The 25,980-nt window shown below is 47.5% G+C and overlaps 9 protein-coding genes across 9 annotated transcripts; 5 read left to right on the top strand and 4 right to left on the bottom strand.

Moving 5' to 3' along the window:
* Positions 1–206: 206 nt before the first annotated feature.
* Positions 207–731, bottom strand: LOZ57_001538 (uncharacterized protein; the record flags this gene model as incomplete). The annotated part of the gene is made up of 2 exons (XM_049250626.1): positions 207–609; positions 676–731. The coding sequence occupies 2 exons, from the start codon at positions 729–731 to the stop codon at positions 207–209; spliced, it is 459 nt and encodes a 152-aa protein (XP_049110210.1).
* An 879-nt stretch (positions 732–1,610) lies between these two features.
* On the bottom strand, positions 1,611–2,903 carry LOZ57_001539 (uncharacterized protein; the record flags this gene model as incomplete). The annotated part of the gene is made up of 1 exon (XM_049250627.1): positions 1,611–2,903. The coding sequence occupies one exon, from the start codon at positions 2,901–2,903 to the stop codon at positions 1,611–1,613; it is 1,293 nt and encodes a 430-aa protein (XP_049110211.1).
* A 546-nt stretch (positions 2,904–3,449) lies between these two features.
* RPN2 (proteasome regulatory particle base subunit) lies at positions 3,450–7,118 on the top strand (the record flags this gene model as incomplete). The annotated part of the gene is made up of 5 exons (XM_049250628.1): positions 3,450–3,589; positions 3,691–3,860; positions 3,920–4,455; positions 4,516–6,762; positions 6,825–7,118. The coding sequence occupies 5 exons, from the start codon at positions 3,450–3,452 to the stop codon at positions 7,116–7,118; spliced, it is 3,387 nt and encodes a 1,128-aa protein (XP_049110212.1).
* Positions 7,119–8,218: 1,100 nt separating this feature from the next.
* LOZ57_001541 (uncharacterized protein) lies at positions 8,219–10,077 on the top strand (the record flags this gene model as incomplete). The annotated part of the gene is made up of 5 exons (XM_049250629.1): positions 8,219–8,333; positions 8,386–8,397; positions 8,455–8,723; positions 8,791–9,532; positions 9,584–10,077. The coding sequence occupies 5 exons, from the start codon at positions 8,219–8,221 to the stop codon at positions 10,075–10,077; spliced, it is 1,632 nt and encodes a 543-aa protein (XP_049110213.1).
* Positions 10,078–10,753: 676 nt separating this feature from the next.
* Positions 10,754–14,146, top strand: SPT5 (transcription elongation factor spt5; the record flags this gene model as incomplete). The annotated part of the gene is made up of 4 exons (XM_049250630.1): positions 10,754–11,131; positions 11,191–12,665; positions 12,719–13,545; positions 13,593–14,146. The coding sequence occupies 4 exons, from the start codon at positions 10,754–10,756 to the stop codon at positions 14,144–14,146; spliced, it is 3,234 nt and encodes a 1,077-aa protein (XP_049110214.1).
* Positions 14,147–14,694: 548 nt separating this feature from the next.
* Positions 14,695–15,403, top strand: LOZ57_001543 (uncharacterized protein; the record flags this gene model as incomplete). Its single annotated transcript, XM_049250631.1, has 3 exons — positions 14,695–14,937; positions 15,006–15,321; positions 15,372–15,403. The coding sequence occupies 3 exons, from the start codon at positions 14,695–14,697 to the stop codon at positions 15,401–15,403; spliced, it is 591 nt and encodes a 196-aa protein (XP_049110215.1).
* A 414-nt stretch (positions 15,404–15,817) lies between these two features.
* MSD1 (aspartate--tRNA ligase msd1) lies at positions 15,818–17,773 on the bottom strand (the record flags this gene model as incomplete). Its single annotated transcript, XM_049250632.1, has 2 exons — positions 15,818–17,724; positions 17,770–17,773. 2 exons carry the CDS (start codon positions 17,771–17,773, stop codon positions 15,818–15,820), a joined length of 1,911 nt encoding a protein of 636 aa, XP_049110216.1.
* A 1,760-nt stretch (positions 17,774–19,533) lies between these two features.
* On the top strand, positions 19,534–20,325 carry LOZ57_001545 (uncharacterized protein; the record flags this gene model as incomplete). Its single annotated transcript, XM_049250633.1, has 1 exon — positions 19,534–20,325. One exon carries the CDS (start codon positions 19,534–19,536, stop codon positions 20,323–20,325), a length of 792 nt encoding a protein of 263 aa, XP_049110217.1.
* A 115-nt stretch (positions 20,326–20,440) lies between these two features.
* Positions 20,441–25,340, bottom strand: LOZ57_001546 (uncharacterized protein; the record flags this gene model as incomplete). Its single annotated transcript, XM_049250634.1, has 3 exons — positions 20,441–22,324; positions 22,389–24,950; positions 25,005–25,340. 3 exons carry the CDS (start codon positions 25,338–25,340, stop codon positions 20,441–20,443), a joined length of 4,782 nt encoding a protein of 1,593 aa, XP_049110218.1.
* Positions 25,341–25,980: the final 640 nt, after the last annotated feature.

Raw genomic sequence — 25,980 nt, forward strand, 5'->3', positions numbered from 1 at the left:
AATTCTCGCCTGGAGACGGCTTTTAGGTACGTAAAGGTACCTCCACATGCACTACTGGAGTGTGGTACCTGGTTCTTGATGACAAAAACAATCGTGGCGCTGAACCTTCGGGGTTCAATCTATGTAAGAGAGTTCGTGGGTGAAGCGGCAAGCCGTTTCACTGTAACTCAGATTGGAACACAGTTTATGCAAAGATATGTATGGGGTTATAGAAGGTGAGTTTGAATGTACTCCTGGATAGCGTTCCTCATTGCGCCCTCTGCGCCGGACTCACGCCAAAAATGGCCAGCTCCTGGGATCTCCAAAGTTTTGAATAAGGATCCAGGAATACTTGATAATTCTTGGGACCAAATCCGTAATCGCTTGACCGATGTAAAGGAATCATTGTCTCCATAAATTGCAAGGCATCGATGGCTTGTCAAAGCTTCCCGGGGCTGAAGACCCGTTACGAAAGTTCCATCCACGCGGGTGCTAAGTCGCTTATTGGGCGTCAGGAATGACATAGTCACAAAAAGAGACATTGGAGGGAGTAATGGGGAAATCAGAAGATATATCACGCTCGGGGGCGACGGGTCGCCGTTATTTTCTGTTTTGGGCTGGTACACTTCACTGGATGAGCCAGAAAAATTAGAAACTGCGGAAGAATAGGTCGGCAACGATGACTACTGTCCATACCTAAAGGAGATATTGAGCTTTGCTGACATTTTAGCTGCAGTTTGTTTGATTCCCATTGCCGCGCTTCCTTGGTGTTTTGATGCCAGCACTTGGAGAACTTGGGCTGCGGATGGGAGAAAAGATGCCAACATTGAACCAAAGGAGTAACCACATAGAATCAACGTTAAGCCATTGCGATTTTCTGTTCTGAAGAGGCAAGCTCCCTCTGTTTCTCGAGGGCCATCGTTAGCACTCTCGCAAATTTTCTGCATGTAATGCATCATGAAACCATAGAAGGAGACGTAGTCGGCTAGTTCGGCCTTCGCTGTCCAGCTTGTTCTCCCCTCTGATTTTCCGGCGCCCCTAGAAACGCGATAGCTATATTAGGTTCTGTATTCACGGACTGTCGATCGTGCTAGGGAGCTATGCAGCTATGTACGGAGTAACTACCGTAAGTTGAACGTGCCCACAACATAGCCGCCCTTCAACAATTCGTCTGTAACTGCACAAACAACTGGGTCGTCGAAACATCCACCTAAGGGAACATATGGATGTGCCACGATTGCGGCTTTCTTTTTCGGATATTCTGAGCTTTGCTGTCCTGGGAGTGGGTGGAATAATCGGCACTCAAGCTGGGCGCCATCATGTAGCGATGGTATGACAAAGGAAGAGGGTGGTAGAAGGCAGCTCATTATCAGGGTACGGTCATCGAGAGTATTTTGAAAAGGGAATCAGTGACCCTGTACAGTTGTACGTGTGAAGCAAACTTGGAAGGTTTATGACAACAGTGGGTGTGAAACTAGTAACTAATTTACGTAGCGATTTGTTGGGGGATTTGTAGGAACGAAAGGGTCTGCATACACAAGCTTGGATTATTGATTGTAACTAGAACAGGAGTAGGATCAAGAAATAGCTTGTCTTATTTATGAATACAGTTCGCTGATTGCTAGGTGATACTACATTCTTACGGGTGAGAATAGAAGCTCTTCATCTGAAGTGTCAATAAGATCCGGTACCAGAGGGCGCGACGACGGAGCTATCGTATGATCAGCCGCGTCCCCAATATGACTATTCGAGACAGGCTCAGTGCAAGGTGATTCGGCCAGCAAGTCTCCAGGAACACTGTCATCTGACGTGGGTGGCCACTCGTCATGCTGAATGTTTCCCTGGAATCTAGTTCTACACAACTCAACAGTCTCCAGCTCCGCGCTGATACTGCAAATGAGAAGCGTCCAATTCTTCTCCCTAGCAATTTCCAGGTCATCTTGTAATATGGTTATCATATTGTCCATGTCCTGCTCAATACTGTTAGCAAGGGCGGTTTGCTCCACACCTTCGGCAGCCTCGTGTAGTGAAATTTGCTCTCTAATCCGTTTTTCATATGCGGTAAGTCCTTCGGTTATCTTCCGCCAAACGTCTCCCCCCTCAGTAATCGCATTGATGTCTTTCTCAACACCTTGTCTCCTTTTCACTATCTCCGCTGACTCAAGCTTCCAGTGTTCCTTCGCCATATCAAGCGTTCTACGATTTGGGCGGAGCGAGTAGAAGTTCGGTTGGTCTCGAGGGGGGCGCCAAAGGGGGTGGAGGGGAGGGGACTGCAGATATTCCTGGATGTCCTTGTGAAGTGCTTCGATAGACCATTTGTAGGACGATAACTTCGAATCAACAGAGCTTTCAAGCTTTATTATCTCACGGGAAACCCTCTGATGATATGCTTTGGTCTCTGCTAATTTATGTTCCATCTCCATCATTTCCTTCTCGAGGCTGTGACTTAAGTTTTTAAGATTTTCGGCTCTTTTGACTTCGGGGTCACCTTGAACAGCACGCATTGCTGCCTGTAATTCCTTTTCTTTGATTTGAAAGGCATCTACACCTGCGATTGCCTCCCGCCGAGCTTGCAATTCAGAGCAAATGACACGGCGTTCCTCTTCCCTTACAGTCAACAGTTCATCCATAGTGTCCAGTAATCCGACCCTTGCATCATAAAGGGTGAGTTTGTCTTCGAGAGGCTGATTGACGGGAGTCGTGCTTGTAGTTCTCGGCCCTGCAGACGAGAGCAGAGTAATCGGGTTCCCCGGGGAATCAGGGGCTTTGGGAAATAAACCAGCACCCTGTGCATTAAGAAGTACCTGCAGCTCTTTCTGTAGCTGACTAGTTTGGCGATCAATAGAAAGGAATGGGTTTGAATGGTGAGGAATGGTAGTCGAAGGCACTGATATCAGCTTTCCTTGACGGTTAATGGTTGCCATAGCTTGGGCCGCTTGGAAGGGAGATGGCTAAACAGAAGCTAAGGGGCATATTCGGTCGGTAAAATAAACATTTTAGAGGCCCAGCGGCGCTCCTGTTCAAATTCTTTGTTGAATCTCCTTTCACTACTCCGTACGGAGCACGATCGCTGTCTCTCCTGAATGTCGTGGTGTCGTTGTGACGTGATTGGCCTCCGTAAAATGAGGCTGAAAGCTCGCGGCGAGATGACTAAGCCGATACACAACTAACTCTGCGCTGGCCAATCAGCACCCAGTAGCCTCGCCAACGCATTTGACGTGCTGTCTTGACCTGCAGCTCTCTCCATCATCTGCCAAATTGCGTCCTTCATCTGTGTATCTCCCACTTCTATTCTCTCTCTGTATTTCTACTTGTGAGTTCTATTCTTTCCTCTCCGTAGCTTAAGTTTGCTAATAAGTGGCGCCGTCACCAGCAGTCTATCCCTTTCTCCGAGCTTCTGTACAGCATTTTAACTCTTTAGCTTCGTTCTCTCAAGAGGATACGTCGGGTTAGATCTAGACGCTTTAAAAATGGTTGGACTCGTTTCAGCCGCTGGCCTGGTTGGCTTTCTGTCGGAGCCCGATACCGAACTCAAGGTGTTTGCGTTGAAAACTTTAGACGCCCAGGTCGACTCATTATGGTCTGAAATTGCTGGATCTGTTGGCCAAATGTGAGAAGAGCGCTGTTTGATCTTTTGACTTTCAAATTCCAGCACTCTGAGGTCACTTGCCCCTTGCTGGCCCATTGTTGCTAACTGGCACATCAATGTAGAGAAGCGCTTTGCGAAGACGAGTCTTTTCCTGAGCGCGAACTTGCCTCGCTGGTCACGTCGAAGGTTTACTATAACCTACAAGAATATAATGAAAGTGCTGTTTTTGCTCTGGGAGCTGGTCGTCTCTTCGACATAGAGAATGGAGGCGAATTTGAGGAGACGATCATATGTACGCCTGCTATGAATGTGTATTACTGCTTTATAACATACTGACTGAATCATTTGCAGCGAAATGTATTGACACTTTCGTATCGATATCCGCTACACGGAAAACTGCCCCAAATACGGATACGCCAGGCAAGCCGCATGTGAACACCTCGTTCCCCCAGAACGTCAACGGAGCAGCAAGCACCTCCGCTGGCCTGGCATCCCCAATTACCCCATTTTCACAGTCTACGCTGCCGTCCAAGTCTTTACTTTCGCGCCCTGAATCTTTGATGGATGGTGACTACTCAAGAGGTGAAAGCGATGAGATGGACGGTTCGGCAGATGTGCCTCTTATGGTGCAACGGGGGGTTCAAAAACAGCTTCAAACGGTTATTAACCGCCTATTTGAACGATGCTTTCGACAGAAGCGATACAGACAAGTAATTGGGATTGCAGTCGAAGCAAGAAACTTGGAAATACTTCGGATGGCTATCTCACGTGCGGCTGAAGACGAAAAGGGTAGAGGAAGCGAATCTTCCCGACAAGGCGAGGAGCTGATGGAATACGTCTTGGGAATTTGTATGAATGTCGTGCAGGAACGTGCCTTCAGAGACGAGGTTCGCATCCCCTGTCTTCTCCACAGAGACTGTCGCTTACTTTGGTACCCCTGACTGTAGATTTTGAAACTTATTCTCGAACTTCTGAGCGAAATTCCGTCCCCAGACTATTTTTCTATCGCGAAGTGTGTCGTATATTTGAATGAACACACAATGGCTTCTGATATCCTTCGACAGCTCGTTGAAAAGGGCGATGCACGGTCTTTGGCAGTTGCATATCAAATTTCGTTTGATCTATACGATAATAGCACGCAAGAATTTCTCAGAAAGGTACGGCAGGAAGTCGCTGCCTTGTCAGCAGAAACGGAACAGTTGAACGGTGACGACAAGATGGAAGAGGAAGCAGAAGAAGCAATTGAAACAGACAGTCTCCTTCGAAAAGAGGAACGGCCGAGTACCGGTACTGGCAAATCAAGCTTCTCATCGGAAGCCCGTACAGCATTCAACAATATCCGCACCATTTTAGACGGCATTAATTCCATCCAACTGAACCTCGAATTTCTTTACAGAAACAATAAAGCCGACATCGCAATCCTAAACAAGATCAAAGACAGCCTCGAAGCCCGGAACTCAATTTTTCATACGGCTGTTACACTATCAAATGCGTTCATGCATGCCGGAACAACCCATGACAAATTTTTCCGAGATAATCTGGAGTGGCTAGGCAAAGCTGTTAATTGGTCAAAGTTTACTGCGACTGCAGCGCTTGGTGTTATTCATCGTGGAAATTTGACACAGGGGCAGAAACTACTGGCGCCATACCTCCCTAGAGACGGCGTTCCTGGCATGGGTGGTACTGGCTCTCTTTACAGTCAAGGTGGCTCTCTTTATGCTTTCGGCTTGATATATGCCAACCACCAGAGCTGGGCAGTGGATCTTATCCGCGAACATTTTAACAAAGCTACTGAAGAAGTCATCCAGCATGGTGGTGCGCTTGGCCTGGGGGTTTCGGCCATGGCAACGGGTGATGAAGGGATATATTTAGATCTAAAGAAGGTGCTTCAGACCGACTCTGCCCTCAATGGCGAGGCGGTGGGCCTCGCAATGGGGCTAGTGATGCTGGGAACCGGAAATATGAAGGCACTTGAAGATATGATTCAATATTCCCATGAAACGCAGCACGAAAAGATTATTCGTGGCCTTGCGATGGGCATGGCCCTCATCATGTACGGTCGCCAAGAAGCAGCTGATGAGCTTATCAATGGGCTGCTCGGCGACCCGGATCCCACCCTTCGGTACGGTGGTATAATGGCCATTGCCCTAGCCTACTGTGGTACTGGTAGCAACAAGGCTGTTAGGAGGCTTCTTCATGTTGCTGTCAGTGATGTTAATGATGATGTACGACGTGCGGCAGTTATGAGCTTGGGCTTCATTCTCTTCAGAAAATATCACAGTGTCCCCAGAATGGTTGAGCTACTGTCGGAATCGTATAACCCTCACGTTCGCTACGGAGCTGCCATGGCACTTGGTATTTCTTGCGCTGGAACCGGCTTGGATGAGGCTGTTGATCTTCTAGAGCCCATGCTCAAGGACCCTACTGACTTTGTACGCCAGGGGGCTTTGATAGCATTGGCTATGGTCCTTGTGCAACAAAATGAAATTATGAACCCTAAAGTGAGCACAATTCGAAAGGCTATGCAAAAGGTAATTGGGGACCGCCATGAGGATGCGATGGCCAAGTTTGGATGTGCAGTCGCTTTGGGAATTATCGATGCTGGTGGTCGAAACTGCACCATCAGTTTACAAACCCAGACTGGCAACCTGAACATGCCAGGTATCGTTGGCACGGCTGTTTTCACTCAGTACTGGTATTGGTTCCCGTTGACACATTTTCTTTCTCTCAGCTTCACGCCTACAGCCGTGATTGGTGCCGATCAGAAGTTGGAGGTGCCAGTCTTCAAATTCCACTGCAACACGCGCCCTAGCATGTTTGACTATCCACCTGAACAGCAGGTGAAGGCGGATGAGGCGCCAGAAAAAGTAAAAACAGCGGTGCTCTCGACAACTGCTCAAGCTAAACGGCGTGCCCAGCGGAAGGAAAGACAGCAGCGACGAGAGAGTATGGATGTGGACCAAACTCCAACTACACCTAAGGGCTCTAGCCAACTAACTGAAAAAATGGAGGTGGATGAAGGCCATGCGAAGGCGGAGGATGAGGGTAAGACTGCTGAGAAGGAAGTTGAGGCTTCCAAACGCAAGGTCGAGAAGGAGAAAATTGGGTATGAACTTGCAAACATGTCGAGAGTTCTTCCAGCTCAGCTCAAGTATTTGACTTTCCCTGACCCCCGATATGAGCCAGTCAAGCGGGTAAGTACAGCATGAATAAGTTTCCATTTTAGGTCGTAAGCTGACTATAGCTTTCTTCACAGCCAACTGGCGGTGTTACTGTCGTTCTTGACAAGTCTCCATCTGAAAGCCGGGAAGTTATTGAGCTGAAAGCCAGCAAAGAGGTTAAGCAGGCTTCTGTTGCTGCCGCGCCGCAGTCAATCCAGGACCGCATCAACGCTGCGATTTACGGTGCGGAAGGTGTTGCTCCCGCCGAAGCTGCTGCCGGAGGTGCCGCGGCAGCGGCAGGAGTTCTTACTGCTGTAGATGAGGACGAGGAGAATGGCGAGGAGGCTCCTGTCCCGAATGACTTTGCTTACTACTCTGATGAGGAGTAAGGGGTGCCGTTTTTTCTTAGCCTCTTGTCAGTTCTTTGGACTCTCTCTTTTTCTTCCTGCATCCTAGCATCTAGAATTCCTTTGTACTTCTAGTATAGTCGACTAATGTATGTAAAATGCATTTGCATGTTGCATATCGTAATATGCAATTGATCAGATTTCCTCGACCCGGATATGTCGCTAAGCCTCCTTCAACAAACATGAATTTTGTTCCAAGGCTTAAACACATCACAGATGTAAAAAGCTAGTCATCGGTGTACTCCGTACCGCTATTATTTCCTACCGGGCAACAGGTTACTTCACGTCGGCGGTGCCTCAGGAGATCGAAACCTCAAACGCCACAAAATGATGGTGACACAAAGTGATGAATAAGCATTCGTTCCAATGAGCGCCGCGAGAATGTCAGCCCACGCCCCATCCAATCAGCTGCATGCAATTGCCAAGACTATGGGTCACATGTGGTCCGGCAGCAGATGGGTCTTTCTGCATTCGGACAATTTCCCGCGACAATACGGCCATGTTGCCGAGGCACTTACCACCTTAGGATTAGTGGAATGTGGGGTGTGGGCTATCTGATCACAGGCAAATCCCGACATGTGAAGAGGCACTTGACGGCATCTACAAAGTCGAATGAAAAAGACCAGCAGAGAAGCCAGAAGGGCAGGTGAATTGCCTCCGGGAAATAGCAGTCCGCCTCTACATCCCCCCATTTAGATTGTCATTGGTTTGCAGAGATCCTCTAAAGAGACGTGGGTGAGGAGGACAACCTCCGTTCCATAAAAGTCGAGCTGTGGTTCAGGCATGTGACAATCTGCACTTGTTGGACGGCCTATGTGGGCACGAAGTACAGCTTAGAAAGACAGCGAACCACTCTTGCTGCGCGCCACGAGGACCTGTGCTGGTCTTGAGCCTAGGTAACTCTACTGTAACTTCCCTCCGCGCGCTTCCCCATACTTCCTGTGTTTCGCCTTAAAAAGCTGTTCTTATTCTCCCTTCAATCTTTACAAATACGCTGCATTTCTTTGGTCCAAATACGTCTCCTTTCTCTTGTATATATTGCATTTTTATCTGCCTGTAATAGACTGTTTTTTTATACAGAAATGTCGGCAAGATTTTCTAAGGACGCTGTTGCGTCGCATAACAAGGCAGATGACCTCTGGATTGTCGTCGATGAGGACGTCTATGACCTGACCAAGTTTCAGGATGACCATCCAGGTAAGAACATCTCCAATATTGTTTTTCGATACACGGGGCTGACAGTTTATAGGTGGAAAGAAGAGTAAGTTTTTACAGCAGACGCTCCCACAGCTGACTGAGGGTATTGACCTCTCTCTAGTTCTTCAGAGAGTTGCTGGAAAGGATGCCTCGAAGCAATTTTGGAAATACCATAATGCTGGTGTTTTGAAGAAATTTGGAAAGCAGCTGCATGTTGGGTCGTTAGACTCTAAAAAGGAGGTTGCGCCTCCAACTCCGCCCGCCACTCCTCCCGCGGCGACAAAGAAAGCCCCGGCGGCTACTTCTACAGAAAAGAAGCTCTCCCCCCAACCTGCTCTGGATCCCTACGGTGACCTTATTCCATTCGCCGATCCAGCCTGGTACCATGGGGTATGGCGCGCTCCACCAATACCCTTTTTCAACATGTTTTTGCTGACCTTTTATTGTGTTTCCGCAGTACTTTTCGCCGTATTATAACGATACCCACGCTGCTCTTCGTGATGAAGTTCGACAGTGGGTTGACTCTGAGATTGAACCACATGTTTTTGAGTGGGACGAAGCCAAGCAAGTTCCTGACTACGTATACAAGCAGATGGGTGAAAGAGGGTATCTTGCTGGGCTGCTTGGCGTGGGATACGATGCTTCCCTCACTAAGAATACTGTCAAGAGCGTGCCACCCGAAAAATGGGATCTTTTCCATGAGGTCATTGTAACAGATGAGCTCTCACGATGTGCTAGTGGAGGCGTGGTGTGGAATCTCATTGGCGGCTTTGGTATTGGTTGCCCACCGCTTCTGAAATTCGGCAGCAAAGAAGTCGTGAAAAGAGTTCTCCCCGGAATTCTTGCTGGAGACAAGCGTATTTGCCTTGCCATCACGGAGCCTGATGCCGGAAGTGATGTGTCTAACTTGTCGTGTGAGGCAAAATTAACGCCCGACGGAAAGCACTATATTGTGAATGGTGAAAAGAAATGGATCACAAATGGTATGTGGTGCGATTACTTCACTGTGGCAGTGCGAACCGGCGAAGCTGGAATGAATGGTGTAAGTGTTCTTCTTATTGAGCGAGACTTCGGGGGCGTCAGTACTCGCAGAATGGACTGCCAGGGTGTATGGAGCAGCGGTACTACGTACATAACATTCGAAGACGTGAAAGTTCCCGTTGAGAACATAATTGGCAAAGAAAACAAGGGCTTCAAGGGTAGGCTACCTTTCCATTTATCTTACACCTTTCTTTCCTAACGCATGTTAGTGATCATGACCAATTTCAATCATGAGCGCATCGGAATTGTTATCCAATGCCTGCGCTTCTCTCGCGTCTGTTATGAAGAGTCTGTCAAGTACGCCCACAAACGTCGCACCTTCGGCAAACGTCTAATCGACCATCCCGTTATTCGTATGAAGCTTGCTCACATGGCTCGCCAAATTGAGGCTTCGCATAATTGGCTGGAAAACGTCATCTACCAGTGTCAGAACTTCGACGACATGGAAGCATCTCTCCGCCTGGGAGGTGCCATCGCTGGCCTCAAAGCCCAGTCTACCACGACGTTCGAGTTCTGTGCCCGTGAAGCTAGTCAGATCTTCGGTGGTTTGAGTTATAGCCGCGGCGGCCAGGGTGGTAAAATCGAGCGCCTGTATCGTGATGTCAGGGCGTATGCGATCCCTGGAGGTAGCGAGGAAATTATGTTGGATCTTAGCATGCGACAGAGCTTGAGAGTCCACAAGGCATTTGGAATGAGTTTATAAATGAGATCAGCATGTCAATACCTCATGTCTAGTTATTTTTAAAAGATATATTTCCTCCTTATTGTGGTGGTCATTGAGAAAGAACATGGTTCTTCTATTTCTTTGATCTTTACTTCTCAGAATATATATAGGTAGGCCGAAGTATAGTTAACCATGTGATTTGGTGTGAAGACTTCTCGAGTTATCTGAAGCCAACAATGGTACGGAGTACTCCTTATTTATCGAACGATACGGAGTTATGTTGACCCGCCATCGAAAAGGCGAAGTAACGTGATAGTTACCATATTCGCTTAGTCAACTGCAGGAGGGCACAGGCGCCATCAACGAAGCCTTTCCGACTTCAAGCTTCACGTTGTTGGATTCGCCTGTCAGTGCTTTGCAGAACGTACTCTTCATGGCGCTGGTTCCCAGCCATCATTTTTTTTAATATTTATTTGTTTTTCTCTCTTAATTGATTTTAGTTTCTTTCTAGGCCACCTCAGCCTGTGAAAATTGCGAGCCTCTTCTCATTTGATAAACGCCACATATTTGGCGGGTATGAAGCTCCTAAAAGTTCTCCGAGTGGAATATCGGACCGACCGCTAACTCGTTGCGACCATAGCTTTGTCGCTTATCCCGTCACATTGCGGATACTCCCTTGCGATAATCCCGATTGTTTAAAGAAGCTCATCTCGATATGTCTCGACTTCCTTCCTCGTTTTTGGACCAGGGCCTTGGATCTGAGGAGGAGGAAGATGACGATTTCAATCCTACTCCTGCTGAAGATTCCGACACTGAGCAAGCGGACAAGCAAGAGGTGGAGTTTGGCGAGCCTCGAATGAAAGGCGAAAAGCATGCTAGGGTTGAAAGAATTATGGGAGACGCTGGTGGTGAGGATGATGAAGATTTACCAAGTTCCACCGGCATTCACCAGGATATACGGAAAAGACGAGACCATGAAGAAAATGACGGTAACGAAAGTGCAGCGGCCAACGATGGACTTGGCGACGACGACGAAGTACCGGAAGATGAAGATGAAGATGAAGAAGAGGAAGAAGATGAGGGGGCTGTATCGGTAAGAGTTTCCTAATCCCAGAATTCTGTTAGATAATAACTGACTGTAATTCATTTTAGGGACGCCCACGGAAACGTAGACGTGGTGGCCTGAACGCGTTCTTCGAAGAAGAGGCCGAGGTTGAAGAGGAGGAGGAAGATGTTGAAGAGGAAGAGGAAGACATGGAGGCCGAATTCGTTCATCCTGATGACGATGCAATTCTTCCAGCTGGCGCTGAAACAGACGACCGCAGACATCGTGAACTTGATAGAAAGCGAGATCTAGAGGCAACGATGGACGCGGAAAAACAAGCCCAGGCCCTCAAAGAGCGATATGGCCGCAATCGTGCTACGGCTTCGGACTTGGTAGTCGTTCCAAAACGTCTGTTACTCCCGAGTGTTGAGGATCCCAGCATCTGGGCCGTTAAATGCCGCCCCGGAAAAGAGCGCGAAATTGTTTTTAATGTAATGAAGAGAATGGAAGAGCGCCATTCAGGCTCAAGAAATCCTATTCGGATCACATCAATATTCGAACGGGGGGGCACTATGAGTGGCTACATATATGTTGAGGCGCGCAAACAAGCAGACGTCATGGATGCTTTGGAGAATCTTTCCAATGTGTTTATTAGGTCAAAATTGACCTTGATATCTGTCAAGGAGATGCCTGATCTTCTCAGGGTTCAAAAATCGGAGGAATTGCAGCCTGGTGGCTGGGTACGCATCAAACGGGGGAAATACCAGGGCGATTTGGCACAGATAGAAGAAGTTGAGACAAATGGCCTTGAAGTCACCGTTAGGCTTGTTCCACGTCTCGATTATGGTATGAATGATGATGTGAATGGCCCAAATGGAGACTCAAAGCGAAAACGGCCTGGTGGTTCTAATCCTGCGGTTGCTCGCCCACCTCAACGTTTATTCAGTGAAGCGGAAGCAAAAAAAAGACATGGAAGGTATTTATCGGCTGCGGCAGGTCTAGGCGGTAAATCATGGACCTATCTTGGTGATACATATATTGATGGATTTCTCATAAAAGATATGAAAATCCAGCATCTTATCACGAAAAATGTTAACCCCCAGCTTGATGAAGTCACCAGATTCGCTCGTGGTGCTGATGACGGTACTGTCAACCTCGATCTTGCTTCGCTGGCTGCTAGTCTTAAGAACACCACCAGCGAGGATTCATACGTACCTGGAGATACTGTGGAAGTGTTCAGTGGGGAGCAGCGAGGCGTTGTCGGTAGAGTTCTTTCTGGTCGTGCCGATATTGTCTCTATCAAAGTTACAGAGGGCGAGCTCGAAGATCAGAGGCTAGATGTCCCTATCAAATCATTACGCAAGCGGTTTAGGGAAGGTGACCATGTGAAGGTCATCGGAGGTAGCAAATATCGTGATGAGCTTGGAATGGTTGTTCGCATCAAGGACGACCGTGTTACATTACTCACGGATATGAGTATGCAAGAAATCACGGTCTTTAGCAAAGACCTGCGTGAAGCAGAAGATGCAGGTGTCGATGGAAAACTTGGTCAATATGATGTCCATGACCTTGTACAAATTGAGTATGTCTTCTTCTATTGCGTAAAAGTCGATGATCTAGCTGACACTACCCTAGCCAAACCACTGTTGGCTGTATTATCAAACTTGATCGCGAGTCAATGAAGGTCCTTGATCAGAATGGCTCCACGAGAACTTTACTTCCGTCCCGTGTCATAGGCAAAATCGAACATCGTCGAAATGCCGTAACTACCGATAGGAACGGCGCTGAAATCAAATTCGCCGATACAGTACGTGAGGTTACTGGAGAACAAAGGCTGGGCGTCATCCTCCACGTCCACCGAGCTTTTCTTTTCATGAATAGCAAAGTTGTTGGTGATAATGCTGGAATTATTGTATCGAGAGCAACCAATGTCGTCACCGTGGCTACCAGTGGAGGCAGTTTAGCACCTAGAGGACCAGACCTTTCTAAGATGAACCCTGCTCTGCAAAAGAATGGTTTAAACGGCAACGGCATGCCACCACCTCGAAGCATTGGCAGAGATAGAATAGTCGGCAAAACAGTCACCATTCGAAAAGGTCCATATAAAGGCCTTCTTGGTATCATCAAGGACACAACTGACGAAATTGCCCGAGTGGAGTTGCACTCTGTCTCTAAAGTAGTTCCTGTTGAGAAAGAGAACTTAACCATCAAGGAGTATGTGTCCCATTTGCCTTATTCACTTGCCCACATTGCTGAACATATGCAATCTAGCCCAATCACTGGTCAACCGATCGATCTTCGGCAGTTTAGCCGAGGCGGACCTGGTCGCGGTGGGCCACGAACCCCTCAAGGAGCATCTGCTGCTCCTCCAAGAGCTGGGGGAGCCTGGCAAGGCGGTAGAACCCCCATGGCAGTTAATGATTCTTCTCGAACACCTGCTTGGCGTTCGTCTTCATCAAGAAGTAAGTGCTTAGGTAATTTATGGTTACTCTCGCTGACAACAACTCAGCTCCTGCATGGAATGCAGCAGCTGCGAGTGGCGCTCGAACGCCTTCGTGGAAAACAGATGGCTCACGGACAGTCAACGCATATGACGCTGGATATAAGACCTCTCTCGGGAGCAGAACGCCGGCTTGGGCAGCCGGTAGCAAAACCCCTCGTGACGTTTCTGGCTTTGGAGCATCGTCTGGATCCGGATTCGATGCATTCCTTGCCGGATCTCGAACGCCTGCCCCTGCCAGCCTTCTCTCCGGCTCTCGCACTCCTGCTTGGGGCCATAGCTCTGGTTCATCTGGTGGCAAGGCTTTTGATGCTCCCACTCCTGGTGGTGACTACGCGGCACCTTCGCCTGCTGTATTTGGTGCTGCACCCACACCCGGCGCCTCTGCTCCTACGCCTCGCCCATGGAACGATGCAGCTCCTACACCGGGAGCCAGCGCGCCAACACCAGGTGCTTCATCATATAGCGCTCCTACTCCTGCTGGTGGAATGGGATACCCTGCCACGCCTGGGGCAATGGATGATGGAGGACCTCGATACGAAGAAGGGACTCCAAGCCCATAATTGAATGATCTGGTTGCGAGATTTATGTATTTTTTGAAGGCGAGACTATGAATTGTCTTATTCAATGCTCAAAACGAAACCTGACATTCCGCATCCTTCGCCGGCGTATGGTCTTTTGTCGTCTCGTTTCTGCCCATAAAGGACTTGTTCTATACTCTAAGGCTGGTAAGGGGATATTGTTATTTCTAAGGATATGGAATTTGCAAAAATTTTGTGCTTGCTATTTTCTGGGTTTAGCTGCAAATTTTCCTACAATTAGTGGTGTATTATTGTATTTCTAGCAACAATCATCAAAAGCTATGATGCATGCAAATTTGCTTACTAACTAGCTGGCCGCCCAGTTAGTTATTGTTTGTACAGTTTGTAACTACAGTTTGCACTGAAGCTCCCCGCCAAGCCAGTTAGTGAAGGCGGGACCTAATAAGTAAGATCGTATGCTGCTGCGCCTACCACTTCTTTGTTCTATTGCACTAACTCTCTTGCACAATATATGAATCACCGATTTGACTGTCGAGAGTCAAGAGAAACCCGAATCTAGACAGGAAGCCATGTCGTCCTCAGAACCTCTAGATACCGAGCTCTCTGCTGAAGAGCGCGAACGCCAGGATCGTGAACAAAGAGAACGGGAAGCTGCTGAACAATCCAAACTGCCATATAAATGGATTCAAACCATTAAAGATGCCGACATCACATTCGCGGTGCCCGCAGAAATGCGAGGTCGGGATCTAGATGTCCTGCTGACGAAATCAAAGATTCGCGCAGGTATAAAGGGAAAGGAGCCTATAATTGAGGTATTGATCGACTCTGTAAATATATTGTATAATTTTTATGCCCTAACGTCACTGCAAAATGTCCACAGGGAGAATTTCCTCACCCAATTCATGTGGACGAGTCAACCTGGACCCTCGAGCCAATATCTAACGGAAAAGAGGTATCTATCCATCTTGACAAGATGAACAAGATGACGTGGTGGCCACATATTGTGACATCTGCTCCAAAGATAGATGTTAGTAAGATTCAACCTGAAAACTCCAAACTGAGCGACCTGGATGGCGAGACTAGGGGTATGGTGGAGAAGATGATGTACGATCAGAGGCAAAAGGAGATGGGAAAGCCAACTAGCGACGAAGAAAAGAAGATGGATATTTTAAAGAAGTTTCAGGCACAGCATCCAGGTATGTTTCGCGCCTCTCTTGACGCGCCCGGGTGCTCATTATCATTTTAGAGCTCGATTTCTCGAATGCGAAAATGGGATAATGGGAGACTCTAGGGATGTTTATTGAAATTGCGAGCAATGAATAAAGAAGGACTATCTTTCCTTTCTCCAGGCACTGCGGTACTCTGCCTATTGAGCATACAGATTCTACTGTTGTAGGTAATATCCAGTAGATTTGTGCGCATAAATCTCAGCAGGTTGGAGGAAAATGAATGAAAAAGTTCAGCTGCAAAGGCGTTGCAAAAATCAGGACTACTGCTATAATTCATACAAAATCCTTAATGTCTGTGGGTATGAAGGTTGTCCTTGGTTTTGCAAAAGTTGTGACAGCTTTCTCTACCGATTGTATCCTAAATTCATCATATATACTACAGTCTCGTACAACTGAACAGGTAGGGCTTTCTACTATAGACGTAGTAATAATGCTATTGGCTGAAGTTTGCCATACAGCTTTGCTACAACTGGTCTTCCCGCAACCGCAGATGGTAGGTCTGAAGTGCCTCCTGAGTTATCTCACTGGGCGTTCCAACCATAACATCTTCGCCTTTGCCCGACTTAGGGAACGCAATAACATCACGAACACTGTCTTTTCCGAGCATCACGGCGATCAGCCTATCGAAACCAAGCGCCATTCCAGCATGGGGAGGGCATCCAGCTCTCAGTGCGTCAATCAGATGAGAGAAATCGGCTAAGCGAGATTCCGACATTTTTAGAATGTCGCGGAGAATAAATTCCTGAACTTCAGCAGAGTGAATACGTCGACTGCCACCGCCAAGTTCCACACCGTTGACAACAAGGTCGTAGTGATCAGCGATTGCTTTCGTAGGGTCAGTAAGGAGGAGAGATACGTCTTCGGGCGTGTGAGGGGCGGTGAATGGATGGTGAGTCGATGAAATTCCTGCAGAGCCACCCTGGCCAGGCTCTGAATCCGAACTCGGCGAGAAGAGTGGGAAGTGTGTGACCCAAAGAAAGTGGAAACCTGTCAGTGCAGGCTTGAAGCCATTCTCCACAGCGGCTCTGTGAATGGCTCGACGTAAATCACCAAGAGGAGTTGAGCCACCGGAAAACGGTGCATTCCGCCGTGCCTGAAGAACAAGCAAGTCACCGTCTTTGAGATTAAGATCATTCTCCAATGCCCATGTTGCTTCAAACCCAAAAGCTTGAAGGCCTGATAAAGGCTTTGACGAATCGAAAACAAACACCCCTGGCTCACCTTCAGGGTTGCTGATAAACTCGCCGGCTGCAGGTGAGTCCATGAAAGATTTAATAAATTTTTGAGTCTCAGAAGGGTCCCCATTGCCTTCTAGCCTAATAGCCTCGACGATCGGCTCCCTCAAATCCGTAATTTTGCTGACTAGATCCACGGGAATCATATAATCTATGCGATGAATTTCCATTCCAATTCTTGGGTCAGGCTTATCAGACCCATACTTGGACATTACTTCGTGATAAGTTACACGAGGAAAGGGACTGGAACCGAGATGTTCTGGTAGCATTGCAGACCATAATTTCCGTATCACTTGCTCAATAACAGCCATCACATCTTCGCCTCTCGAAAAAGACATCTCAAAGTCAAGCTGTATGAGTATTATAAGAATAGATTCTTCTTTCGATTCTGCGGAGCTTACCTGTGTGAATTCGGGTTGCCTATCCGCTCGCAAATCTTCGTCTCTGAAGCAATGTGCAAATTGATAGTATCGCGGAATCCCACTACTCATAAGTATTTGTTTATATTGCTGTGGACTCTGGGGAAGCGCATAGGCAAGGCCAGGCCTCCTCGTCGGAACGAGAAATTCTCTCGCTCCCTCCGGGGTCGACTTAAAAAGCAACGGAGTTTCTACTTCCACGAACGCCGGTTCGCACTCTTCCAAGGCCTTTCTCAATACCATGTTTGCTTTGGCCCGGAATACTAAAGCCTCGCGAAGCGTTTTATCATTTCTGATTTGTAGATATCTTTTCTCCACTGGAAAAATCGTCTCGGGTGTCATGATGATGTCCCTGGGGAATCTATTGAGACGCTGAATATCTTCGAGCACGATTTCAATGCTGTCTATATTCCCTTCTGCATCTATAACTGGATCTACGTTTTCACTTTTGGAACGTGCGGCCTTTGACCGGATAATTCCTCGCACTGCCACTGGACTGTTGGAGTCGATAGACCTTAGCTTTTGAAAAGCTTCGCCTTTCGAGAAAGAGACAACCTGTACGGTCTGTGCCAGAGACGGATCTGTCAGGCGAACGAATGACATCTTCTTTCCCAGATCGGTTCGCTTGCCCAAATACCCATGTAGCGTGACTTCTTTGTCCATGGCATTGCTTTGAAGTAAGAATTTGAAGTCTGGGATAGCAGAAGGGAATAGCACTGGACGCGCAAAAAGAAGGAATTAGAGCGGAAGGTAGAATAAACTCATAACAAAAATTGGGACTTACTTGACTGTTTATATTCCTCAAGGAAAGGTCCAGGCGATGAAGTGATTTCCTGAGTTGCCAGTGGACATCCGGCATGAAAGAGCCTTTGGCTGTACATTTGACGTTTTAGATGGCATCGTGGTGACGTAGAAACACCACGGAGGTAATTTGATATCTCTATGTAGCTTTGTTTGCAAGCAAGCGGACCCCGAATAGCTGGCCGCAGAAAACCAGCCATCTGGGCGAGCTGTACAGAGATATCATGCAAATGGACCTCCAACCTCAGAGGAGAGTGGCCTGCCTTCCGCCAGCTTGATAATGCGGTCCTTTCGTCTTCACTCCGCTATTGTCTTTCGACATGACGATCCATAAACTTCTACTCCGTAAAACTATGTAGTTAGTTAGTTAGTTACCCGGAGGAATGTTATTCCGTCACCGGTGCCTCCCGGCCTTTTTTTTCTCTCGCTTCTGTTTTTCCTCTTCTTTTCTTCTTCATCCTTCCAAGTTTTGAACAAGTGAGTACCTCTCTTTCTCTATGCTCGATTTCCAGGCTTCATCTGCTGACCATTCTTTCCTTGCAGATGATGAAAGCCTGGCGTGTTCGCTTTGACTCAACTTCCTTCCCTCTGACATGGAAGCTCTCCCATCTCGGGCTCAAGTGGCTTTCATGAAAGACCGGGGAGGAAGGATGAAAAAGGCGTCCGGCACATCCACCTTGTTATTTTACGGACGTGATGAAGGCATCTCTGATCTACATCCCTTGGAAGGTGTCCCTGCTGGCTCCACCAACAGAAATTGCGAGCCTGGCACCATTTTTGCTTTCCCTTCTGCATAGTTATCCTCATACAATGTCAACTTCAACTGCGAAGTGGCCCTTTTAATGAAAAGAAGCTATTTTTTTGTCACTGTTTTTCCTTTGTTGTATTTGTGACACTTGGCTAATAGAATATGGCACCAGGAAAGCGCTATGCCATTGACTAGAAGCCGCATGTGGATGGGTTAGCGCACTCTTTCAGCCATTCTAATGGTATGAGCACATAATGTGCCCCGCCTATGCCCTCTGTGAACAAGTTCATGGAATTTCTTATCATCTTCTCCGAACAGGGTGTCAACATGTTAATCCTGGCGCTCAAGGTTTTGAATATCAATTTCCACACGCCTTCAAAATCGTGGTATTCACTAGCACATGCCTTCAAGATCAGCTTTTCAACCTACAATAATGCATAACAAACGATCGCCCCTTCTTTTGACATTTTCCATTTGCCCAGACCCCTGATCTGTCAAGTTCTCTACTTCTCCCTATCCTTGAATCTACCCCCGTGTTGGAGAGATTCTACTAGAGATCTAATATGATGAAATCTGGCAATTAGCATCTACCATAGTAGAATCCACCTGTGTATTACGGCGATTCTAGCACCCAGTTTCCCATACATGAAATTTATCAGCAAGCTTTTGCCCTCTTCATTTAACCTCCGAACCCACCACCTCTGCAGCAACGTACTCTGTACTCCGTAGCGCTGACGGATTCGCGGACTTTGCATCAGCCTAGTTTACGGAGTACTGCTCTTGTTAGTTAGCTAACTACCCCGCGGCGCCGCCAAACTCAATTTGTTTTTTGACTCACAAAGGCAGCTCTGATTCTGTTTCTCTTCAGTCGTTTCATATATTCCACACACTCCTCCGAGCTTCTTATATATCGAGACAGTCCTGGTCAAATCTCTATTTTGTAAGAAAATAATTTTGCGAAGCTGTGTTTAGTAACATGTCTTCCGCAGATAGTCGAGCTGCGCACCTGAGAAGCCTCCATATTCCTGGGAAGCCGATTGTTTTCACCAACGTCTATGATCCAGCGACTGCCGGCATCATCGCCTCGAACCCAGCCGCAGCAGCACTCGCTACGGCTAGTTACGCCATCGCCGCGGTCCATGGACTCGATGATGATGACCTAGACCTCGAGACCAATCTAGTGGCCGTCCGGCGTATTGCGACAGTGGCAGTCAAACATAACAAGCCCTTATCAGTCGATTTACAGGATGGCTATGGTTCTAGATTGGAAGAAGCTATTGAAGGAATCATCACTGCTGGAGCCTCAGGTTGTAACTTAGAAGACAGAGACAATACCACGGGCAAGCTTTTTCCTCTTGATGTTGCTGTCAATCGGGTCCGTCTAGCATTGGCGACTGCCACGAAGGCCGGAGTCCCCAATTTCGTTGTAAACGCGCGTACGGATGCAATTGCGTTCTATGACGATATTGAAGACGCTATCACCCGTGGGAAGGCTTACCTTGATGCCGGCGCAACGACGACGTTTGTCTGGGGTGGTCCCCGCCGCGGTTTGTCTCGGGATGAAGTTGTCAGATTGTCGAACGCCTTTGGTGGCAGGCTTAATGTTATCGCAGCTGAAAACGGACTATCGATCCAAGAGTTGACAGATATCGGAGTGGCACGAATTAGTGTTGGCCCGCGGCTTTGGAGAACAGCAACAGCAGCTTTTAAAGAGGCGGCAGATGAGATTCTCAATCAGGTTCAGGCCATGCAGTCGACGGCTAAATAGATGCTTAAGTGAGGTTAACATTACATCCAAACATCCAAACCTTTTTTTCTACGTATTACAACAAATAAATACGCAATCAAGGCCAAAAACAATCTATCTAACGGGGTTCGCTCTTTCATTCTGGATCCTGAAAAATCACTGTTTCAAGCAACTCCCTCTCCCCACTCTCTTCCACAAGCGATCGAAAAACACCCCCCTCTATGCCCATTAGCTCTTTTGGCGCCCCAAACTCCACCGCTTGTCCAGCATCCATGACTAAAATCCTATCAAAATCGGCAATCGTACTCAATCGGTGCGCAATAACCAGTAGTGTCGTTGAATTGCGTCCAAATTCAGATCGAATAGAGCGCTGAATCAGTGCGTCCGTGCTCATATCTACCGCAGAGGTAGCTTCGTCGAGCACCATGATTTTGGGTTTAGATATGATCGCACGGGCGAGGCAAAGTAGCTGCCGCTGGCCTTGGGAGAGATTTAACCCACCTTCAGAGATGGTTGAGCATAGGCTGGTGAAAATATTGAGGTTGCTAGTTGTGCTCTGGGCTGACGTCGCAGCGGTGGTGTGGGCGGTGTCCATTGTTGGAGCGGAAGCACTACCATTGTTACTAATCAACGTGGGCGTTGTGTATCCCGAAGCTCCTGATACTTGTTGTGCAGAATGTGCAAACGAGCTTCGTCTGGTGCCTTGTTTAGGTGTATTGGAGACCAAGTGGACTCTTTCGAGGGCGTCATGTAGTTCCGCATCAGAGTACTCATCGAATGGATCAAGGTTTGATCTGATCGTACCGGAAAATAGGACAGGATCCTGAGGTATGATGGCCAACCGGCTTCGTAGGTCTTGTAGCTTGATCTTTGAGACATCAATACCGTCGATAAATATCGACCCTGACCAAGGCTCCAAGAAGCGGAATAATGCGAGAGTCAACGACGATTTTCCAGCCCCTGTGCGGCCCACAACTCCAACTCTTTGATTCTTCTCAACCGTAAAAGACAGCCCTCGTAATACGGCTGGGAGATCGGGGGCATATCCAACAACCAGATCAGTCACTTCGAGACGTCCTTCTGTTGGCCATGCCGCCGGTGCATTGTCCCCTTCTTGATTTTCAATGTCGATACTTGAATACTCAAGAACACGCTCAGCCGCATTCATATCAAGCTCCACGTTCGCATAACGACGCAGGGCCCACATAATAGAAGCCGTATATTGTAGCGCAAAACTGAGAGCAAATCCAGCCAAAGGTGCATCTATACCTTTAAGCGAAATTATAAGGACAGCAGTCAATGTTGAAAAGATAGCTCCGACAACGTTCATGCGGAAGCTCAACCATCGGTTGAATAGCCATAAGTTCCAGTTAGCTTGAGCATGGTGGTCGATCTTTTTATACATTCGTTCAACATATGTCTGTGTTTTCCCAAAGGCACGGATAGTGGTTAACCCGATAAGAGCGGAGCCAAACTGCTCGAAAATGGGGCTCTTTGCGTTGCTTTCTAATCTTTTGATCTCTCTCGCGCCCATCAGGTATCGTTGTGAGTAGTAAATGCATATCATCAGGAGAACGATAGCAAATAAGATCAATAGAGGAGAGACTAGGAAACCAGCCACAACAATACCCACGACATCTAGAACATTGTACAACATGAAGCCCAAGTCATATGGGAGTTTGGAGTCTATCATGTTGAAGTCTGCTGTAAATCTGTTTAGAATTCGGCCAACTGGAACGGTATCGAGCCAGCGCAATGGTGCTCTCAGAACAGCATAGGTCAAGTTTTTGAATAGATTCCGCGAGGAATGAATTGTAGCTCTGAGTAAGAGCATATATTTGATTGTACCCAGTAAACATGTTATAACCGATAAAGCAAAGTATATCCCTAAGTAAAAGAATAGGCTATGGTCTGATTTGAGTTGGGGTGACGCATTCGCAACATGAGACAATATATCGAGCCGTTCACCAGTAATCGAGTGCTGTTGCGAGGCTCGAGTCCATATACTAACCCACCACGACTGTAGAGGTGAGAAACTGATCAGTCAAGGAGGAAATTAAGATTTTGGAAAGTGGAACACTTACCCTTCCGACAGTAAAAACTGCAGATAAACAGAAAATCAGGAGCACAACCAACCAGTACAGCACACTGCCACCACTTCGAAGGTATTTAATGTAATGGCTGGTTTTAATAGAACCAACTTCGCGATTTTCATCTTGCTGGAACTTTTTTGGTATCTGTGTTTTTGATTGACTCTCAATATGTTCATGGGATGCACTTCGATGAGACCGATGTGATAAGATCTTTTGCAAAATATTTGACTCTTCCACCTCATCTTCAACGGTTTCCACACTCTCTTTGCGGTCTTTACCATTTTCATTTTCAGGTTGAGCAAGAATGTCCGCAAAGCTGCCGGTTCTTTTTAGTTCCGCCACAGAGCCCGAATGCTGAACCATTCCACGGTCAAGATGAACAGAGTAATCAGCAGAAGAAAGACAAAGACCCACATGATGGGTAACAAGGATCCGAGTTCTTCCCTGGCAAAGTTCTCCATTAAGCGCATGAACGTGAAGATGTCGACCAGTATGCGCATCCAATGCGCTAAAAATATCATCCATAATAAGAATTCCAGCACGGGAATAGAGGGCCCTTGCAAAAGATACACGCCATTTTTGCCCACCACTCAGGTTGATTCCATTTGCACCAATATCTGTTAATTCACCGTCTGGTAGCATTTCAAAATCCTTTTCCAGAGCACAGGCAAAGAGAACCATATTATATCTCTCTGAATCAAGCGGCAACCCGAACAAAATGTTATCCCTGATAGTGGCGTTTTCAATCCACGGTACCTGAGAAACATACGCAATTGCTGAGTTAATAATCCAATTGGCCTTTGTAGCTTTATCATCAAAGCGTTCTTCCAAAGGGGGAGCGACGGGAACGAAAACCTCGCCGTCAACAATATCAGCCTCGCCGATAATGGCGGCAAGTAGTAAGCTCTTGCCAGAACCTGTTTTTCCCGAAATAACGCTAAGGCCATTTAAGGGAAATCTAACATCAAGGTCTTTGAGCATGAATCTCTCACTGTCACCCTCCGCATCTTCTGCAGGCCATGCAAGAGTTGCTTTTTCAAAAGCGACATAGTCTGCTGGAGTAAGGGTCCGATCACGTTCGGCGGATTCCAGGTACTTATCAACACGGTTTGAGCTCACATATGCTTCAATAAAGTCTGCAATCAACTCCGGCAAGATGGCAAGAGAGAACTCCAGAGACGAAAAAATTGCCATTGTAGTGAATGCAACAGATGCAGATAGTCCCCCATATAACATTGAGTAAACACCGAGTGAAACTGCAGACAACATAATTGGGCCTAGGATCCAAATTGATATAAGTCCAACATCGTAAAGAAATGCCATCCATTGTGAATGAAGCTCCGTATTCCTGATATCGAATATCTTCTTCTCCCATTGAGTCTCCAGGGCCGAAAACTTAATTTGCCTGATTCCTTGCAGAGCCTCTGTGATAATAGCCATTTTCTGATCACGGAATTTCATAAGTGATGTCTGAGCTGCAGAATATTTGTTTGCGGTAACAATGTTAAGTGGAGTGACAATCACTGCTACAAGGAGTCCAGCACAAAGACTCTTCCAGCCTATAAGACGGTCTAAAATGGTGAAGGCAACTGATAGCCTCACGACAGTACCAACAATAATATAATTAAAAGCGGCAAAATCAGATATTCGTTTAGCATCAACTGCAATAAGGTTGATTGTCGCCTGGCGTGAGTTTTGGCTGTCATTTTCGCCATCGCCATCGTTGTCATCGCTTTCGCCGGGTTTTATTTCGTTTCGGCTATCAGTTGATGCTTGAGAGCCCTTCACGTCTTTTCGTCGTAACGATTTCGCAAATATAACCGCAGAAAGTTGTTCGTATACTGGAACGGCCAGCTTGTAATATACTACCCAAAACAACCACGATTCAACTGTACTTTCAAGAAGGATAGACCCTCCAAGTCCTATAACCCAGAGCCAGGTTATTACGGGGTTCCAAATTCCAGCTGCACGTGCTTCCAAGGACCGAAGGATGCCCAGGAGCGCAATCTGAGGAGCAAAGCTAAGCACCGAAACGACTGAGACCAAAACAAACTGCAGTAGCAGCGCAGAGGAGTGTTCATGGACTAGAGTCACCCATAATTTCTGGCCCTTTTTTCTGGTTTTTGTAAACGACTCCAGCAAAGTCCTAGAGCGAGTAGAATGGTTGAGCTCAGGAAGATCATCAATATTCAGCCTTTGGTTTTTGATAGCGAATACTAGTACTGGATTAGCCCAGCTAAAAGAGATCATACTGAGAAAAGACGTGGTTGACTGGCGGTCAACAGCCTTGCCATTCCGGAAAACATCTGGACGACGTGGTAGAAGGCAAGATACAGTAGCGATGACGAGCGCGAGCAAAACCTCAGCTAGAATAATAAGATCGGGAATGGTATGTATAGACGGTGAATCTATCCATGATCCGATCAGGGCGACTTGAGTGCAGATAGCTGTGGCTAACAAAGCACAAGAAAGGGAATTCCAAAGGCCAAGCAAATATCGTTTGGTGGAAGACGGCTCAGCAAATAGAGCCACTGTTCCACCGGTGAGAAGAATCTATGAGAGCGTTAGGATTTTGGTATAGGCAGTGTGATACGGTGAATTATTTACCCAATTCGCAAAATGCAGCCAGAGCTCAGTTGGGCCGGGGTAAAAAGGGCTGCCTCGACCAGCAGTGGTAAGAACAGCTAATGAAAGAGAGGACAGAAGCCCAGAGAGTGTAAATATGGCAATTACACAGCGTTGAGGAACATCAGAAAAGGCTTTTGAGGATTCCTCCGTCGCTGTGCCGTCCTGGTCGCTATACAAACTGTGTAGAAATCGATAGCCTGTTCGTCGCGAGTGGCATCGTGCTGAAATGGACCGCAGTGCTGGGATGCAGGCAACAGTAACCAGTGCAGTGGCCGTGATACCAGTAGCGAGAAGCGATCCTTGTGAGGTAGCCATGGTTGGCGCCTTGAGATCTCTCACAGGACGAGAATCATGCACGCATCAAGAGCTATTGACCAGGCAAAACCGCAGAGTGCGGCCACTGCTCACAGCCTGCGAGGGTTCACGGACAAAAAACAGAAAAGATGAGGAAATTAAACGGGCGCATCAAGCCCAAAAGGCGACAGCGCTGAGAAACGGCCGCCACCATCCTGTGCGCGGAGTCGATCACATAACTACTTTGACTTTCGGAGTCCCAATAAAGACAAGTTCAGACCCGGCCCGCGCTCTGGAAATAGTAGTAAAATAGCCCCGAAGCCAATCTCAATGCGAGGTGGTATCCGCTTGCTAAGCGGCTAACTAGTCAGTTAGTTAACTAGTTAGTTTTAACGGAACTAGGAGGGCTGGTCGGGCGATTCTTGGATCACGACGTGGAGTTGAACTATCACTCACAGCCAGTTGCTGCTCAAGGACTGCAGAGTCCGACAGCGCTGACCCTCGAGACAACGGCTGAACCGAGCACACCTAAATGCTTCCCGAGAATCCCGGGCTAGCCCACGCCATCACGTTGGCGGGCATGGAGGAGGTCTGGCTGGGGCCCGCAGGAGGCGCCAGGGATGGGTTCGCGGCCGACGCTGATCTCCAGGTTTGCCTGCCG

Source organism: Ophidiomyces ophidiicola, assembly GCF_022830035.1.
Source record: "Ophidiomyces ophidiicola strain CBS 122913 chromosome Unknown scaffold_4, whole genome shotgun sequence".
Classification (NCBI taxonomy): Eukaryota; Fungi; Ascomycota; class Eurotiomycetes; order Onygenales; family Onygenaceae; genus Ophidiomyces; species Ophidiomyces ophidiicola.